Raw genomic sequence first — 21,287 nt, 5'->3', positions numbered from 1 at the left:
TGTATTATTACAGGATTTTGGAAAGTACAAACATGAAAGAAACGGCACTCAGTAGCTTTAATAACCAATAATAATGCTGACATGTTTATTTACGTAGCAAGGATGGTTTATTTATCTTTTTACAATTCTTTAGGTTCTAAAACATTTCTAAACATAATTTTATCGCACAAGCAGGCTGTAATTTTTTGGGTTTATTGAAAAAGAAACGAATTTCATTTGTTAATTAATCTTTTGAAATACCTAAATATAAATGAATTATTTGGAATCAAAACTGAATATTAACTAAAACTAGGTAAACTATATGATAATAAAAGCTATCAATTTGACTTAAATATCAACATCATTGTTTGTTATTGATTATCGTTGTTATAAAGCAATGAAATTTGTCGAACAAAGGTCTATTTGTAGTATGATATTTAATATGCTATAATGCGAATTATTACTGGAAAAGCAATATTTAGCTAAAAATTTCAGTTGGTGCTTATCTAAATTTGTTCTCAGAATAAATCAGCTATTATCATGCAGTTATTGTGTTGACTGTATTGATCAGTTAAATGAGATTTTCCAAGCGGAATTTCCTTAATGTTTCATACTCGGAGCGTGCAATAAATAATTACTTGCAAATGCTGTTATCCTAACCAATTGTGAGGCTGGACTACAACGTGCAGTATTTGACTAATACTTATATGGCTGGCATCGCCAGCAAAGACCATAAAATATTTATTGGCCTGGTGACGACCAAGCATTTTCAAACGATTTAACAAAACTGCTGAGACACATGGACAATAAATGGATATTTTGTATTTTCTTCGTGTTCAGGCCTTACAAACCATTAGCGAGTAGATATTATATAAGGTTTAGTTTCATAGCATACGTTAGATTTATTAATTGCAAATTTGTATTTTACATTCAATTTGTTATTCATATTACAGATCGTCTTCATTTCCTGATTTACATGCTAAAAGGAAAGATATATTATTGTATATTGCCTTAATTTTTAAGTATCGTCGGAGTGCAATAAATAATAACCAAATGAGTTTTCTGTAATAATTTACCAGAGTAATAACGGGATTGCGTGAAATATTGGCAAACTAGTGTCGTTTATAATTTAAATATTGGTTAGCATGTGTCTCAGTAGGTATATTTATGGTGCTATTTAATATATCTGTTCAAAACTAACAGCATTTTCGGCTGACTAAACAATTTATCGTAAGGAAAGAAAGGACCTAAAATATGTGTTGTGTATGTTCTTGATTTGACGATCAATATAAGCTAGTTATGTGCATGTTTTATCCATCGCCTAGAGGATGGAAGTACGTTTCCATTATGCACGAAACTGGCTGACTTAGTACATATTTTACTGCATCTCTGCAACTTAGCTTTGCGACTTTGTTCATCCATTCATTATTTACTTAAATCACTTGGTGATCATGAATAATAAACCCCTTACTGGTACACAATTTATGTTTATACTATTGGTAAAATCGAAAAAAAAACTGCTTCATCAATTGTATATATAATAATGCAAAACCAGAATTATTGAACCATTTATTTTGGTTAGTTTTTATTGAAAAATAGGTAAAATGTAGAATATCTTATGTTAATTTGTCCTATATTCATTGATTTCATCTCGTAATTATTTATTCGTAAGTTTTAATATGTAGGTTATGGATTATATTCATAATTACCGTATTGTAATGTATGAATGATAAAAATAATATGGAATCACGTTTATTTAGTGCTGTTATGGAGTTTTAATAATTAATTACCAATATAATTATAACTATTATTTCTAATATTACGTATAGTTCAAAAACAAAATACATACCAGAACTCAATGTTCAATAAAATTTTGATTACTCACATGTTTTAAACACGACACATAACTATGAGACACAAACAATACACGACTCGAATTCACAATCATTACATTCAACTAAAGTGTATCACAGTGACACGTCTGTACAAGAGAGTCAGCTGTAGTATGTTGGTTAGCGTAGACAGTGACGTCATCAGGCAACAATGATCAGCTGTTAGAACTTCAGTCCAGAGTTTACTACTAGTCTTGCGTCGGTACCGTCCGCGTCGCGTGATAGATGCATATGTGTTATAGGTTGTAATGTGTCCTTGTTTCGTTGTTTGTATGTGTTAAATAAAGTGTTTGTTACCCTGTTAATGTGAATTGTAATGCGTCGGTAAAATGGCACCAACAATCAATTTGAATTAAACGCCAAGGTAAAACAGAGACAATTGAATTCTTTCTCGTCACTAAAGTGAGACACTACTGGGAATTATTTATTACTTTTAATATTTCAGGATCAAAAAATATAGATTGAAAACCCAAGAAAGGAATCAAAATATTTATTCCTATACTAGATTCTCTTAAGCTAAAACCAAAGTGTGTCTAATTTTGTCAATTCTTTTAGTGCGATATTAGGCATGTACCATTGTACATATCCAAAAATCCATTTCAAAACAGTAAATTTGTAAACACCCCAATCTGTTAGTCTTTAGAATAGTTATTTGTGGAACTAGTGAAGTTGAACGGAATGGGAAACACTGCACCAGCTGATTGTAGTTGTAGTATCTTGATGTGTTCTTACTTTCAAGAGTACGCGTATTAACAGTTATAATCAGTATAAACAGAATAAACAAGTAATTTTGTAACTTTCTAACTTGCACACCAAGAAGAAAACAGTTAGTATGCTCGTTCATACTTATTTCTTCATTTTTCAGGAAACAGGTTTAATGAAAAATGTTTTGCAGTTTCTGCTAGATATTTCTTCTGGTATACACAATATATATTCATAATCACTGAGTTCATTATTCTCAAACATGTTAGGCACACTTATAATTATTCTTTCAAATAGTTACAGGTTCTAACTTATGTTATAGGTTGTGTTCAAACTAAGCGTTGAACGAAAATATAACATAAACTATAAACACGAAATGATAGGTTAAATCATATATAATAGTCAATCAGCTGATCATAGTGTTATTATCTTTAAGTGATGCCAACCTATTTCCAAGCGTATACGGATTACGTGCATAATAAAACCACGTGTTTTGTGTTGTTTAGTTGGAATCATGATGTGCCCCAAAATATACTTGATACTTGTCTTCTTTATCTTTGACCGTGGTTGCGGATTGATAGCGTCAAATGTTTAATACTATATAATAAAAACATATATTTACAACATAAATACTAAATACTAAGGCTGTGGCTGAAATTTCAACCCGGCATGAGATGTTCCTCTATCAAATCTTGCACACTATAGAGAAATACCTTTGAGAATTGCCTTTGCAAGAGAGAATTGCTCACTGTGGCTTTAAAAGCTTTCATTTCTAAGTTCCTGACTCTTGCGGACAGGGTGTTAAAAATCTTTATAGCAGAGTGCGGGTAGCTCTTTTGTGTTAGACTTAGACTGCAGCGAGGCATGTCCAAGTCATGAGCTCTGCGTGTTCCGTGGTCGTGATGGCTACTTCTGCTATTAAAGCTGGTCAGGTTCTCTTTCAAAAGTAATAGGCTGTTCAGGATATACTGGCTAACAACGGTGAGGATACCCAGTTCTTTAAAAAGAGGTCGGCAGTGTTCTCTTGGGCCGGAGGATGTTATGACTCTCAAGGCTTTCTTTTGCAGCAACAGTATATCCTGGGCAAAAGGAGATTGGCCCCAGAGTACTATTCCATACAGTATATGGCTATGGAACAAGGAATGGTAGATGGTAATCCAGTAGTTTTTAGTGATAACCTCTCTAAGCTTCCTGAGAAGGTAGAGTACTCTTGATATCTTGACGAAAACCTTGTCTGTGTGAATGTTCCAGCCTAACCTAGGGTCAATCCAGAATCCTAATAGCTTTACAGCCTCGTCCTGCTCCATCCTCGATCGTAGAGTGCAGATTAGGGATTGGGTTTTCGCCTCATTGATTTTGAAGCAGTTTGTTATATAAACCAATCCTTAGCCATTTCCAGCAGGTTGTCTCCCTCTGCCCTCAATTGTTCAATGTTCTTCCCCCTATTGAACAAGGTGGTGTCGTCAGCAAACAATAAGGTTTGTCCATTTGGGTCCAGATCGTTGATCATAAACCGCACAACAACGTAAAAACCGTACGACAAAGTACGTACATGCAGCAATTATCAGCTTTCTGTACTATAAACAGTGCAAGGAAGCCAACTTTTTCGGGTGACTGTAGGAAATAGATATTTGGCAATCTATTTTTTTTTAATTGAAAATGCTAACACTTTCTGTAGGCTACTTTAATTAGTGCAATGAAGCCCACTTTGTCGGGTGACTGTAGGAAAATCAATTTTGGTGCCTGATGAACATTTTCCTTTGAACACAATGGCAATTGCTAATTCCCAAAAAGTAAATTTGTAAAAGCCCCTGTAATTTCCACATAGCTGATGTTTGCTAATCTAAATTATTTGTATTCTAAAACATATCATCCATTAACATAAGGCGGATCATTATCCATTGTAGATGTTCAGGAATAATTAGACTAAATATTACCGACTGAAAAATTAAATAGTTAATTAAAGTTACCAGTTGATGTAGTTGATTGCAATCCGTATAACCATAAGATGATTTTTTTTCATATTCAGCAGACAATTTAAACTGCGGGAATATATTATATTCATATATACTTCTGCGATAATCTGGCACGAACTGATGAACTGGGTATTGATGGAATAAAATGATAATATAGACGAACGAATAATATAGCAAACCACGTCACTACCTTACAGACTGCCTTAAACCTTACATCCTAAGCGTGAATTCATAATGTATGTTTGTACATTGTGATATTTGACGTAAATGTGAAATAATGACAACTTAAAGATTAATTCAATGAGCACATACAATCCAATGCAAGTTCATATAACAGGCACTAAACAATCAATCATGGTCAATTGGGGCCTCTCGACATGAGAGGATTAGTAAATGCTAGTATTGTATGTGCATTGATATTTAAATCGGAAAATAGAACTACTTTAGCTGCGGAAAACCAATTTAAAGACTTTGATACACATGTGTTTAACAGTATATATTTTTTAACATGTCCTGGTTTGTAAATGTTACATATTATTGGTACTTGTTTACCCAACCTAATTTACTTGAATTTTAAAAATTTATGAATATCATCCAATAAGCACTTTTGAAGACAAATGTATTACTACATGCTTGGAAATTCTGCTCCATAGCTCATGAAAGCAGCTACTACTTACGATTCAGTTGAGCCTCATTATAAACTCAGAATATCCCGGTGGCGTGTGTGAATTGAATAAATCGGATATTCCACTGTCACGATCATTGCTGCTGTACTGTACTTGGTTTCACTGTTTCCAATCTGCATTGTACGTGCACGTACATTTTAAATTCTCAGTGTATGCCATGATTGTTGGTGAAATTGTTTTAGTCAAAGAATTCTTTCAATAAGAAAATCCAAGACCAATAGATAGAGTTTACTAGAATTTAAATTTACCGAACAAATATTCTACATTACTGAGAATTCGAGACAAGAAATTATGCAATTACCTCAAATGTCATCAAACACAAAAATGCATGTATACATTTATACATGTATACATTATGTATACATTTACATCATACATTTATATTGTAAATAGAGTTCTTAAAACTATATTGCAATAACCATCCTACGCAAATATTGTAAAAGAGAATGTATTTAATCAAAACTAGCCCATAAATTAAGTATACTATTCTTTCTTTTGATCTCAATAATGAAGTTATTTACGATACAGAGGAAAGCCCTTCCGGGAAGTAGCAGCTACCGCTTTCTCCAACATGTAAGTCCAGGTCCAATATATGCATTTTCTATTTTAGTTCATCAGAAGCTAATACTATTGTTCAACAAGTTTGTACTATATTTTTGACAGTACGATATTAGACATATCCATTACATTTTTATTATTTATTTATTTATTTTTTTTTAATAGGTTGGTGGCCTCTTTTTTTGTAAGTTATTGAACCCGTATATATATATATATATATATATATATATATATATATATATATATATATATATATATATATATATAAAGGGTTAGTTTAAATATATAGACCCAAATGAGGGGTCCCTCGATGGGTCTTACCTTTTTAAATTTTTGAGTTTCCCCCAAAATCCCCCATTTTGGGGATGTACACTAAGTGGCGGTTATGCCCACAAAGTACTTCATAAGTTGCCATAAAAGTGTGTCGAGTTTAGTTTTTCTAGTATGGGCTGTTAAATATTTACAGGGGGACTTTTTACTAACCCTATATATAAAATAATAAAACCAGATAATATAACTCAGTCAAATTATATTTTTTTTCTGTATCATAAGTTATTCCATTCATTTTCACAGAACCACTTTGTACCTTATTTTCTATTATTACTAAATATGACTCACACTTCAGCCAAACTATTTACAGCAGAGTTATAATTCGTCTTTAATCACTTACAAGGTCAGCTGCCACATTTGGAACTTAGATATTTGCACCTTATAGTAAAAGTCTTATTTCTTATCTCTTATTTTAACTAATGTCAGACAAGCGCAATGAAATATTATCATTAAAAATTTTTTTGACCGTGTTAATAGTTTAAACATTATGCATAAAATAGAGAAAACTTTTATTCATTTATAAAAGTCCTAAATAGTTTAAAAGTATTGCCCAATATAATTGTGTTACTGAAATTTGAATCAGTGATTGTGAACGCGATAAATTTGAAATATATGGTTATTGCAATTACTTTGTGTACATTAACGATTACAGAGCCGGAGGAGTTGTTGTTTACGTTTCTTATTGTTACTCGTAAAACTCGTGGCGTCTGGCAGAACCAGGTGCTGCGCTGCGAACAGCTGACTCGGTCAAGGTCATTGTTGACATCACTCCGTCTTTGTCAATCACACTGCTTGCTCTCTACCGTCTACATTCATATCCAAAACAAACTTTCATTGATGAGCTTGAAAATATTTTAGCTACAATTATTGATTGCAATTTTTTGGTTGTCGGTGATATAAATTTATGTCTCCTTAAAAACTCTGTAGAATCTGATAGATATCAGGCAGTGATGGCAAACTCTGGGTGAAATCGATTAAAAAATTATCCTACGCGCATATCGTACAATATCATTAGTTTAATTGACCATATTTATTTTAGATCGCATGATAATATTATTAGCAGTGGTAAGGTTATTCCATTAGGCTTAACTGATCATGATTGTACTGTCTGCAACTTTTTTTTTAAGGGAGAGGAGGGAAAATGCTTTTACGCACACAGGTAGCCAGCCTGTAATGTGAGACTCCTGAATCTATCACAGACTACTCACTAAAAAACCCCCTCTACTCTGTTGGACACAGACCTGGAATTGTTTGTCACATTACTTCAAGTCAGGCCAACATGTGACCTAAGCCCTCAGGGCTCTCACAGTTTTTGGCATTTGGATACTTCATGACCTACACCGCATCCCGGTCAAGGTCAAGCTTCTTGGCGCGGAGAATACCCTGGATGTAATGTGACACACAGGTCCAATTGTCCTCACCCTCCGTCATCATCGGTATGACCGTGTCCACCGACAGCAGTCCTACTAACTGTTGAGCCTCCAGGCGGGGCCTTTCCCAACGCTGGCAGTGGAAAAAGGTATGTTCCACGTCATCGGGAATGCCTGGGCAGTATATGCAATCGGGTGGCACGGCTTTGCCCATCCTGAACAGGTACGACCGGAAAAAGCCGCGACCCATCAGAAACTGGGTGAGGTAGAAGTCCACCTCTCCACACCGCCGATTAACCCAAGGTTGGACTGTCTGCAACCTTAGTGTTGGTCATCATTTGACCAATATTAACTCAGATAAACTTAATCGGTATAAGAAAGTTTACTATATTATGCTAAGGTGCTTAGCAGAGTGTAGAGATTGGTCCTTTGTTATTATTTTTAACAACATTTATGAAGTTTTCAAACGGTTTTTGGATCGTTTCTTAGATATAATAAATAGTTCTACTCTTTGTGTTTAAACCCCGTTAAATACAAAATACGTAAACCATGGATGACATATGCATTATGTAAAAGGCAACTTGCTAGAAATGTATTGTACAAAAAGATAAAAAATACCCCAATAACACTAGTTTAAGGACATATTTTGATACATTTTCGAGAAGGCTAAATGCTGATATCAATACAAGAAAAGAGCAGTATTACAAAAACATGTTACATTAAAATAAAAATAATATGAAAATACAATGGCGTACTGTTAATTATTAATTAATTAATTAGTAATTAATTATTGGGTGCCAATGATTTAAGCAAAGATATTGCTAGTGTTTATTCCCGTACAAATCCCAACGAACTCATGAATGATTCCCGGGAAATAGCTGATAAATTTAATAATTTGTTTATCAATGTTATAGACGATTTGCGTAATGGGGTAGACACTTTGATTGGGGTTTATGATACCAATTATTCAAAACGTTTTCGATCAAAAGACAATTTAAACTCATTATTGTTGGTACCAACTGACTCGGAAGAGTTAGGCTAAGTAGGATTATTTTAAGCCTAAATTCCAACAAGTCGCCTGGTATTGATAGTGTTTCTGCAACTATGCTTAAGTCAGTTCATGATCTAATTGCACCAGTTCTTGCCCACATTTTAAATCTTAGTATGGAGTTAGGCATTTTTCCAGATGAGTTAAAAGCTGCTGTGGTAATTCAAAAAAAAAAGGGGATATTAGAGGCTGCATTCACTATGGATCAATATCCATACTTTCAGTGTTCTCTAAAATTTAAAAAAAAAGTTAATTAAGTATCGACTTGTATTTTTTTTTCTAGTTTTCTTTTTGTTGGTTTTATTACTGGGAGATCTACAGGAGACGCGACAATTATGTTCTCGATTTGCTAATAGTATAAATAAATAAATTAAATATCTTGGTCTCACAGTCGGTGAAGTCCCACGTAAATAATCTAAAGAAATATCTATGGTCTTGCCTAAGGAATTTTTATTTGATAAAGTCTTGCTGTCCTCGATCTATTTTAAGAACTGTATATTGTGCTTTGGTGGATTCCAAACTGCAATATGGCATATTATGTTGGGGAGGTATTAGCCATTCAGGTATTATTCCTTTGATTGTAGCCCAAAAAAAATATCCTAAGGTTTATAATGGGTGTAGACAGACTAGAACATTGTTTCTCTTATTTGAATCTCTAAAAGTTTTTCCACTGAGACACTTATTTGTTTTCAGAGTGCTAAGAATATGTTTTATTAGATCTGGCCATGTTTTAGGAAATCAACAGGTTTATTCTGATCGACTAAGATCTAGAAATGTTGTTATTACTCCACACCCTTATAATGAGTTTTTTAGAAAGTTTTTTTGGTTTTCTGGCTCCAAAGTTATTTAACCTTCTTCCAAATTGTTCTTAAACAAGTTGTCGCAAATTTGTATTACGTCACCGCAAACTCTTTTTTATGACTGTTGACAGTGTTTTACATCATTGGTGATTATGTTTTTGTAGTAGAAGTCATTATAACGTCACCACAATAACGTTGTGTATTGTTTTTTACATTCGTGATGGAAAATGTCCGCAATAAACCTTTGAACAACAAGTCATTATAGTTTCATATATGAACAGTCATAATTATTAGTAACGGAAGAGTTATTATGTTTTGCGGGGTGGCTGCACTGTGCACTGGGCCCTGAAGTGGGATGATTCGTCACGGCTCCGTCTTCTATGTCCACCAACGAACGTAAGTGGTTCTCTTCCTGTCTTGTCCACTTTTCTAGCGTAACGCTTGGTTACGGCATTTTGGCGCAGTCGGTAATAAACCTTTTTATCATATTTTTTATGTTAGGGTAGTACGCGATAACAGTTGTTGTTTTAGTGCGTATTATAGTTGAGATGATTAAAAATGGCGAGTATTAGTGTTGGCAGGATTTCTGAATTTAATCCAAGTGAGGAGGACATTGTGCCCTATTTGTTGCGCCTGAAACATTTTTTCAAAGCGAACAATGTTAAGAAGGAGAACGAGGTGTCGGTTTTAATTACAGTTATTGGTCCCAGGGTTTTATCGGTCTTATCCGATTTATTATCACCGGTAGAGGTAGATTCTAAGACCTATGATGAACTTGCAGCGTTGTTGAAATTACATTATGCGCCCAAGAAGTTGGTTGTGGCGGAGCGATATGTATTCTACTCTCGTGTGCAAAAGCCGGGCGAAAGCATAGCGGAGTTTGTGGTTTCAATAAAACATTTGGCTAGTTCGTGCAAATTTGGTACCTTTTTGAAAGACGCTTTGAGGGACAAAGTGATTTCCGGCATTTCTAATGAAACTATCCGGCAGAAATTGTTGTCGGAGGAATTGGACTTTGACGAAGCTTACGCGTTAGCGCTCAGGCTGGAACAGGCCGAATCGCAGTCAAGCCTATTTGTGCAACCTCGTGGGGACATTGCGAAAATCAATGTGAAAAGTCAAAATAGGCCTAAAACTTTCATGCATAGGAGTAGTGAAAATCAAAATTCTAGAAACTCTTGCTGGAGGTGTGGTTCTGCGGGTCATTGGTCTAGTGCGTGTGCGTTCGCCAGTTACAAGTGTCACGGTTGTCAGAGAGTAGGTCATCTCAAGAAAGTGTGTAAAGCCAAGAAATCTTCTAGTTTCCATGGTAAAAAGTCGACACCTAGGATGGGGGTCCATCAAGTGGAGGAAGAGGTTGGCCTAGGCCTAGAAGTTCCAATGGCAGAGATAGGTATGTACAACCTTAAATCAGGATCAGACAACGGCTATAAGGTAGGCCTAGTGGCTAATGATGTATATTTAGAAATGATTCTAGATACAGGCAGTGCCTTGACTATATGCCCTTCTGAGATATTTTATGAACAATTTTCTAACCTCAAACTTAGGCCAGCAAATGTGAAACTTACTACTTATTCAGGTCATGATGTACCTGTTCTGGGACAAGTGAATGTCGATGTTAAATATAATAATCAGCAGGCTAGTTTGCCTTTGACAGTACTTAGTTTAGAAAGTAAGAGTCAACCGATTCTGTTGGGCCGAAACTGGTTAGGTCAGTTGAGGTTAGATTGGCAACACGTGTTTTCATGTAAAGCCACTGTGGATCATAGTTCTGATGTGGATATTGCTAAGTTGAAGAGTAAATTTAGGTCAGTTTTTCAGCCTGGAACGGGCGAAATTAAGGTTGTTAAGGCTCACATTGTTTTGAAGGAAGGGACAGTCCCTAAGTTCTGTAAGGCGAGACCAGTGCCTTTTGCGTTAAGGGAGAAAGTTGAGAGTGAGTTGGACCGAATGGTTCAAGAGGATGTTGCGTACAGAGTTACTAATTCACAGTGGAGCACTCCACTTGTGGTTGTCCCTAAGCCTAATGGTGTTAGGCTTTGTGCCGATTATAAAATTACCCTTAATCAGTGTATTGAAATGGAACATTACCCGCTTCCACAGGCTCAAGATATTTTTGCAACTCTAGGCGGTTGCTCAGTTTTTAGCTGCCTTGATCTTTCAAATGCGTATCAGCAATTGGCGGTAGCGGATGAATCGCAACATCTGTTGACCCTAGCTACCCATAAGGGTCTGTATCGTTTAAAAAGGCTACCATATGGTTTGTCTTCAGCTCCTGCAATTTTTCAGTCAGCCATCGACCAAATTTTAACAGGTCTTCCAGGAACGGTGGCGTACTTAGATGACGTCTTAGTGGCGGCTCGCTCTAAGGAAGAGGGGCTTGCCCGTCTGGCGCAGGTGCTGCAACGCCTTGATGAGTTTGGTGTTCGAGTAAACCAACAAAAGTGTAAGTTTTTGCAATCTTCAATAGAGTATTTAGGACATGTGATTACTCGAGATGGTCTCCGTCCACAAGAAAGTTTGTTAACTGCGCTGCGTAAAGCGCCTGAGCCTAGTACTAAGGAAGAGTTACGAGCCTATATTGGTCTAATAAATTATTATCATGCATTTATACCTAACCTGTCTGCTAGAATAAGCTGTTTTTATGACTTATTACATAAGGATCATCCATGGGTGTGGTCGGAGGTGTGTTCTAAGACTTTTCAGGAGAGTAAATCATGGGTGTTGGACTCAAGTTTGTTAGTTCACTATGATGTGAAAAAGCCCATAGTTCTGACGTGTGATGCGAGTCCCAGAGGGGTGGCTGCTGTTCTATCTCATCTTATCGATGGGCAGGAAAGGCCAATTGCCTTCGCATCAAAAACGCTAAGTTCCAGTGAACGGAATTATTCCCAGTTACATCGGGAGGCTCTGGCTTTGATCTTTGGAGTCAAAAAGCTTCATAAGTATATATATGGACGACATTGTATTTTACAGACTGATCATCAGCCGTTGACGGCTATTTTTGGCTCTAAAAAGGGCGTTCCTAGTATGGCGGCAGCTAGGCTGCAGAGATGGGCCTTGATTCTATCAGCATATGATTTGGAGTTTAGGTACCGGAAGGGAGTGGATGTCTCTCACGCTGATGCGTTGTCTAGGTTACCCTTAGCAGAAGCGGAACCTATAGAGCTGGATGCTAATTTTGTTTCACATGTAGATGTATGTACAGAAGTGATGAACAATTTCTGTGTTGTCAAGGACATTGCACCTATTACTGCTTTGCATATAGATAAAATGACGGATAAGGATCCGATTCTTTCGAAGGTCCGAGATTTTGTGATGTACGGCTGGACGAGCTCTATTGAGCCGGAACTAGCTATTTTTCTAATAGTACAGGTAAAATAGGGTTTTATAAACAACAAAATTTGTACATTCATGAAATTTCACCTGTGAGTTACTAATAATATGAGAAATGAAGATCCGATGAGTCCCCAAAATTTTGGGCGTCCTAAGGCCCTTTTTGGGGCCCTTTTTGTTCCGAAGGGCCCTTGTTCCTGAATAATTTTGTTTTTACGTTTAAGGTCGAGTGAGGTGTGGTTTTCGATGGTTTTAGTTATTTTTAATCGACTGGGAGTAGTTTTAAGTGTATTAAACCACACCATACAGGGTGTTTCGAAATATTATGAATTTTTACGATATTTAAACATTTATTCATAAAGTAATAAAATTAGTTACCACCATGCTCTATATAAAAGGGGATTATTGAAAATAATTGTAATTCTTTACTAGTAAGGGGAAAGGATCACAAGGAGTTAGGGAAAATATTAAATACCCCCGTCACAGCAAACCTGCAGACCTAGCGAATTTCCGTTTTACTTACCTACTTGATTTTCAATTAAATCTAAAATAGCATTACGTTTAACGATTACCTAGGTTTGCTGCTACAAGGAGGCTAATAAAGTGTGTTTATAGTAAAATATTAATATCCTAGTATAAAACAAATAAATTTGACAAGTTTGATCAAAATATATCCATCAACAAAAAAACAAAATCATTTTACACTATTCTACATAAGAAAAACATGGGAATTTTAAATTTACAATGTTAGTATTTTTATCCGTAAGTAATAACCATACAAAAACACGTTAATATACTAAATTATTTGTTTTTAAGCTATTTAAAATGTTCTAGAGAAAAATTGTGAAACTTTGTGTTTTGAGGGTAAAGTAAATAAGAAACCCAATTTTTACCCCATAAACCTCGTTCCCATTGTTCAGGACAAAAATGCTTGTACCGACAATGCTGCTCTGATGTCTTAGTGCTGTCCTGGTCGTCATAACCACGAAAGATAACCGTACTTGTATTGATTGAAAATAAGTATGAGGAATTTAAGATACAAGTTGCAAACGTCAGTATGTATGAAAGGTGTTTTTGAACCATATTGTTCGTGCTTTATAAGATTGGTGTTACCTGTTCTGCAATATGCAAGGTTTTAGGTTTGTAAAGGGGGATCCTGCTTGAACACCAACTTAGACAAAATCAGTAAAGATGGACAAGTTGCTAAGAATAATAAAAATGTTAATGAGTCGTCTGAGAATAATTATTGTGATGATGAAATTGTAAAGAGAGATACTACGGAAATTGTAGAAAAATAGCTTTAGTTTAATCACTTCATTTTAATATGCAATGTAAGGTTTTATACAAATACAATTGTTCTAATTTTTAATAAATGTAAAAAAATAACTTAAATAACTACCTAAGAAAAATACATACTATCAATTTGAAATTGGTCTTAATAGATTTGCATAAAAAACACGTTGAAAGATTATTCACACCACCTGTGCACGTTGAAATTTTTGCTTAGTAACCTATGTTATTATGTTATAGTGTAAAACTTAATCCATCCCCTTTCAGCAAACATCCCATATAGGAGGATAAGCTATTACCGAAGATCTTAAACATAGACATTATGGTAAAACATAGACCCGAAACCGATTTACGTTTTCATTTCGATGCCCCCAGAAGCCTAAAGCACCATACTCAAAATATTATATATGTGTTTGTATACATATATATAATATAATATATCCATGTTATATACGTGTCCGTAAACATGATAACTCGAGTAATTTCGGTTCAATTTTAACGAAACCGGCATAATCGGCCCATGGAACAGGGTTTTATGTGGTAAAAATTTGTACTCTTTGACCCTCAAAAGACAAAGTTTCCCAATTTTTCTCTAGAGCATTTTAAAGAGCTTAAAGAAAACGAATTATTTAGTATATTAACGTGTTTTGTAAGTGTATTAGTTACGAATAAAATTCAAAAATTGTAAATTTAAAATTCCATGTTATTCTTAAGAAGAATAGTGTAAAATGATTTTGCTTGTTTGTTCATATAGATATGTAATACAACTTGTCAAATTTATTTGTTTTATACTAGGCTATTAATATTTTACTATAAACACACTTTATTAGCCTCCTTGTAGCAGCAAACCTAAGTATTCATTAAACTCAATGCTATTTTAGATTTAATTGAAAATCGGGCAAATGAAAATTCGCTTAGTCTGCAGGTTTGCTGTGACGGGGGTATTTAATATTTTCTCTTACCATACTCCTTGTGATCCTTCCCTCTTATATAGTAAAGAATTACAGTTATTTTCAATAATCCCCTTTTATATAGAGCATGGTGGTAACTAATTTTATTACTTTATGAATAAATGTTTAAATATCGTAAAAATTAATAATATTTCGAAACACCCTGTATGGTGTGGTTTAATACACTTAAAACTACTCCCAATCGATTAAAAATAACTAAAACCATCGAAAACCACACCTCACTCGACCTTAAACGTAAAAACAAAATTATTCAGGAACAAGGGCCCTTCGGAACAAAAAGGGCCCCAAAAAGGGCCTTAGGACGCCCAAAATTTTGGGGACTCATCGAATCTTAGTTTCTCATATTATTAGTAACTCACAGGTGAAATTTCATGAATTTACAAATTTTGTTGTTTATATGGAGTGTTTTTGTATTATTTTACCTGTACTATAAGGAAGAAGGACGAGTTGTCCGTGGAACAAGGTTGTTTGCTGTGGGGTTCTCGTGTAGTGATTCCAAAGAAACTGTATTCATCTGTTCTTCAAATGTTGCATGATCAACACCCGGGAGTTACGCGCATGAAGATGCTGGCGAGAAGTTATGTCTGGTGGCCAGGCATGGAAAAGTCGATTGAGGACGTAGTGGCTTCTTGTTCTGCTTGTCAGTTAACTAGGAATTCGGTACCTAAAGTACCGTTGCAGCAATGGCCTACAACATCAACTCGATGGCAGAGGATACACATTGACTTTGCGGAGGATCCAGAGTCGAGACAGCAACTTTTAGTTTTGATTGACACATACTCTAAATGGTTAGAGGTATTTATCATGAGTTCCATGAATTCTTCCAAGGTTATCGAGAAACTCCGTACCTTGTTTTCATCGTATGGATTGCCGGTCGAACTGGTGTCGGACAACGGAAGATCTTTTACTAGTCAAGAGTTCAAAACCTTTTTGCAAAACAACAATGTGAAGTTCACATTAACTCCCCCATATCATGCTGCTTCAAATGGATCTGCAGAGAGAAGTGTTCAGGAGGTCAAGAAAAACCTTTTGCGTCAAGTGATTGAGGAACATCAGCGTTCTCAGCGTACCACTCTTCAAATGAAATTAGAAAATTTCTTGTTTGCGTACCGCAACACTCCAAATACAGTTACTGGCTTAACCCCTGCAGAAATGTTCCTGTCTTGGAAGCCTCGCACACAGTTGGTTATGTTAAAACCCAATCTCCAGTCATCCATTGATCAAAAACACAGGGAACAAAAAGATGCAGCTGATAGGCTTAGGGGAAGAAGTAGATTTTTCTCAGAAGGTTAGGCAGTCTATGTCAAAACTGTCCGAAATGAAAAGATATCTTGGGTTCCTGGCAAAATAATTCTACAGAGAAGTCCGGTCACCTATCTTGTGAGTGTCATTGGTGGAAAACCCCGATTTTGTCATGCAGACCACTTGAGAGCTCGGTATGCAGAAGAGGAGGAGATTTTTGTATCACCCAAGGATCCCGTTGTATCACCCCAAGTACCCAAGAATTCACCCCCGCCGGAGGATCGACCAACTAGTCCCATGATGATGTCACCTGTACCTAGGCCTACTACCAGTCCCAGGGAGAGCCTAGGGCAAGCCCAGCCTCAGCCAACTCCTGCGTCGCCGCTAGCACAGTGCAGCCCACCACCCTCGCTGAGGAAGTCTGGACGGACTGTGCGAAAGCCTCACAGGCTGGACTTGTAAAATAATTAATGAATAATGGGAAGAAGAAATTTTGGTTGCATTTTATTGAAAGTGAATTTATTTTATTTTGAAAGTTGAGTTAATTTTGAATTTATGGTATTGACTTTTTTTTATGGGGAAGACGAGTGTAGTAGAAGTCATTATAGTTTCATATATGAACAGTCATAATTATTAGTAACGGAAGAGTTATTATGTTTTGCGTGGTGGCTGCACTGTGCACTGGGCCCTGAAGTGGGATGATTCGTCACGGCTCCGTCTTCTATGTCCACCAACGAACGTAAGTGGTTCTCTTCCTGTCTTGTCCACTTTTCTAGCGTAAAGTTAGGTTACGACAGTTTTAAATCGAGTTAATAATATAAAAGGCAAAATAATAAGCCAAATTGTAATACTCTTTGACTGATTTTATGTTACATACCACTGTACTTGACATTATAGTTAGTGAAGTAAATCCTAATCCTAATAAGCTTAATATTTAACTGATAAGTTGTCGTAAGGATCTGCTAACTTTAATTTTATGTGGTATTGAGCAGATATAAGTCTTTGTAGACATCCTTAAATACAACGTTGCTCTCTTCATATTCGTATACAAGATAGTAGGCCTATGTTCGGAGTACAATGATTAGGTGATATTTTACAACCATTTTGATATGGGGTTTAGAAGATAATATCTAAAATTAAAACCATTCTGTTCATTACAATCATACTCTTTAACGATTCAAAATCTGGGTTTAGTCTGCAAAATACTCTATTAAATTATTTCTGTTTCTATAAAAATTGGCTACATGTAACTAAAGTAATTTTAACATTTAAAAAGAATAACATAAAAATATCTATTTTAACAATAACTACAAAATTAAATAATTACTCATATCATAAAACGTGTATCAATGATCATATTTGTTTATGCCTTTATAATCAAATTTTATACAAAACATAACGAACGTAGGCCTATAACTTAAGGTATAGAATACCCATCGGTAAACAAGATATTGGAAACCTCTAACGTAAACAATAAGTCAAAACGAGTCTTGACTTGTTGAATTCTCCGTGAATATAAACATCGAGCGATAATTTATTGTAAACAAGGTGGTTTTCGTAAATAACAAAATTGGTTTTTGTGTAAGCTGGTAAATAAACAAACTTAATAATTTTGTGGTTGTTTGGTGATTTAGATTCCTATTTCATCGTTACCGAATCACAGCCCGATAAAGGTGTTTATTCTTGTAATTATATGAAAACTAATGCGACTCTTATGTCAGTTCCATTATTGTTATATTAAGATACATTATATACTTTTCTACAAATATTACAAGCTTATAAAATGTAAAGGACCTTCACTGAAATATTTATGTATTGAAATTGTATAAATAGCAAATCCTATAATATAATTACATAGGACAACAATGTCATACATTTAGATAATTATTACGTGTTTTTTAAACCCCTCTAGCTTGTGTGTTCAACAAATCTCTATATTTATTACCTCCTAAGTATGTTTTAGAGCTCATTTTTACAAATAAACGTACATCTAAAAAAACAAACTCAATAACTTAATGAAAATAGGTGATAATCTTTTTCCCTTTTTACGAGGAAATAGAGCTCAATTTTACAAATACACGTTCCTCTAAAAAATAAACATATTCATTTTATGAAAATGAGTGATATTCTTTTCCCTTTTTTTGGGGGGGAAGATCGGAAAATAGAACATGCTTATTCTGAGAATATCCGAGATAGGAATAGTAATACAAATCTTATTTAAATTTTAACATGATTAGTTTCAGAGAAATTTACTCCAAATGCATCATCTTTCATAGAATTGGTACTTTTTCTTTAATCTATTTTTCCTTTCCCATCTATAGAAGTAGGCTACATACAAGCTTGCCAACCTGGCATCCAATAGTTAAACATCATTTATAAAAAGGCTACAAACAAATGTTTCTTTAACTGACGTATATCCTGTTATAAGCCATTTGAGCACTTTCGGCAGAAACGGGATCGATAAAAATGAATTTCACTCAAAGGAGTTCGAAGCCCTTTTCTAAAGAATCACCTCTATAGGAAAGTAGTTATTACAATGGGTGTTGTTGGTAAGACCTAGACTTGGGATCAATTGACTTTTTTGTTTCACATACAAATAGTATAAAACGTATCCGTAAACACGATAACTTGAGCACTTGTGGTCCAATATTGATTGGGGTTAAAAATGTTTCATGAGTTCATGTTTCATGTTCCCTTCAACCCCAGTTGCCATTATGGCCATCGTGGTACGCCAAATAATTCTGCGGCAAAGGCATTACGCTTACAATTGTACGTCACTACCAAATTAAAAGGAAGCTTAATTAAACACAATGCAGAGTGTTTCAGAACTCCCTACCAATATTTTAGGGCATTGTTCCTGGGTAGGAATCATATCTAAATATCCTATTTAAATTGTCCGGAAGTCCTTAGTTACTCACATAGCCACAATTCTGTTATTTTCACTTATTAATTTTTTCCTTCATAATAGTTTGACGTAGGAAATTGAAACTTTGCACAAACATTTATGATAACTAGACAAAAGTACAAAAAATATAGGAAAAATCTTCAAATTCACAAAACAAAATGGCGGCCATTTAAAATTTTGTTTCTTTAATAACTAAAAAACCGTTGATTTTACAAAGGTTTTACATAATTAACTTTTTTTAGGCAATTTAATTAAAAATCGATTAACAGCTCAGTCGTTAAGGCTGCGCTCTACCCCGTCTGGTGCGCGCAAATGTAAGGGTATTAGTTCTTCCTGTTTGTAGCCCCAATTGTGAACCGATTTAAAAGATCTTGGTGTCATATTTTTCGTTAAATGTTATTGTAGGTATCCAGTTTTTTTAAATTTTGGTAATTTAAAAAATGTTGGGCTCACGGGTTGGTGAAAAATGTAAAAATAGGCGTTTTTTATCATAAGTTTTAATACATAAAAATAATTTTTACAGAAAAAATAAAAAACGGGACAAGTGCAATAGATGCTTAAAAACAAGATTATACCAATATTTACTGAGATATGGCAGCTTTAGTGATACATGGCCGCTGGAGGTTAGTTGCAGTTCATGCCGAGACATGCGTCTATAAAGTCTTCCCCAACAACGCAACAGTCTCTATCCTCTTTTAAAGCTACTTTCAATAGACTCTAGTTTTTTTTAAACATAAATGAAATATTACGTAACCCTAAAATATATTTTTTATCAATCAATGTGGAACTTTCAATAACCCGGCCCACCAAAGCTCCAAACATGCTGGGTTAATGTGCGATTACTTGCGATATTTTTTTCTAGAGTACCAATAATGGGAAAGCATTATTAATATTCTATCACACCTCCATTAGCACCTTCATCAATACTACCTCCATAATTACTTCATCTGCATCCATCTACAGTTTATTTATGATCCCTGAGCTGATGTACCTATTATCAGATGCTAAAAAATACATTTCTGAATAAAGAATCCAAGGGTACAATTCACAAAGTATCCAAGTAAATTCCATGTACTAGTACTTCCTAACCTTAGGTCTTTCGAAATGGTCTAGAGAAACATAAAACAAATGTAGCACAATTCGAACTGCTAAAAGGCATTGTAAATTTAACGTTTACGTCGAAGATCTGTAGTAGGAATGTAAAATAGTAAACCGACTATAAAGATACAGGGATAGACACTTATGTTGTTGTAAATTATTATTACATGGTTGTATGGATGGCGAGAGTTCAACTCTAATGTCACTTGAGTCAATAAAAATTACTAAAGTAATTTTTGGTAGTGAAGAAGAAAAACGCCTTTGAACAGAAATTAAATTAAAATTCTTTTTTATTGAGGCCTCATGGTCCTCATGCTTCATGGGGGCTAGGACCTAATGGTCATTTCTAACAGCAAACCTCTATAACTGTAATGTTTAATTTTATGTTATCACGTGCAGTACAGTGATTAGATGTCAACAATATTAAATCTTATTATTGCATTCAACTTTACATCTTCGTACAGCCTAAAAGTTGATTTGTGAGATGACCTTTATGGATTTTATGTCAGGAAGACGCAGTCCTCTGACCGTCGTGTGGGTCTTGACAATCTCCAGCTACTATTTTGTGTAAATCTAACCATCCCAGGTATCAAAAGTGAGATTTCGACTATATATATTTTAACTATATATTTTATATATAACTTTATTTTATATAACTATATATTTTAACTATATATGAATACTCCTTGTTATTTAACTTTATAAAATTTTAATTTCAGATATTAAATTCGACCAATCTTACTTAGAAAACACACAAAGATACTCAAACCCTTTCGGTTTTTTATTTCGTATTATAATTAGCCCTATATTTTATCCATAAGGGACAGTCAATCTAAACATCATGTTAGACGTTTTTTATGCATTTTTGGAAGTGTTCAAATGAAAATTAACGAACTTCCTATTATGGACTTCTCCATTTCCGAGTGATGACTGGAAAACGGGTTGCTGATTGTACCAGTTGAAACTGCGTTGAAATTCAGTGTCAATGCGAACGGAGCACAATCCCAATAATGATCGTGTTGTATTCTATTTCATTCTCTCCCCAACTTTAAATTTATTATTTTCTGTGATTAATCGGATGTGCAGTCTGAGTAGAATCCTCTC

General features: G+C 34.8%; 1 protein-coding gene across 1 annotated transcript; it reads left to right on the top strand.

Moving 5' to 3' along the window:
- The first annotated feature begins 15,496 nt into the window (after positions 1-15,496).
- On the top strand, positions 15,497-16,642 carry LOC129000481 (uncharacterized protein K02A2.6-like). Its single transcript, XM_054427445.1, has 2 exons — positions 15,497-16,226; positions 16,359-16,642. The coding sequence occupies exons 1-2, from the start codon at positions 15,497-15,499 to the stop codon at positions 16,640-16,642; spliced, it is 1,014 nt and encodes a 337-aa protein (XP_054283420.1).
- The last annotated feature ends 4,645 nt before the right edge of the window (positions 16,643-21,287 follow it).

This window comes from Macrosteles quadrilineatus, unplaced genomic scaffold, assembly GCF_028750875.1.
Source record: "Macrosteles quadrilineatus isolate MER2022 unplaced genomic scaffold, UCM_ALF_1.0 Scaffold_1__1_contigs__length_201487025, whole genome shotgun sequence".
Classification (NCBI taxonomy): Eukaryota; Metazoa; Arthropoda; class Insecta; order Hemiptera; family Cicadellidae; genus Macrosteles; species Macrosteles quadrilineatus.
Note: the sequence above shows the minus strand (reverse complement) of the source record. Positions and strands in the feature narration are given on the sequence as shown.

What these genes read in the sequence shown, in the direction of transcription:
- LOC129000481 (XM_054427445.1), top strand. Translation starts at nt 15,497, where the DNA reads ATGAAGATGCTGGCGAGAAGTTATGTCTGGTGGCCAGGCATGGAAAAG. An exon ending in AAGTAGATTTTTCTCAGAAG is followed by an intron (nt 16,227 to 16,358) that starts GTTAGGCAGTCT and finishes TTTGTCATGCAG; the next exon opens with ACCACTTGAGAGCTCGGTAT.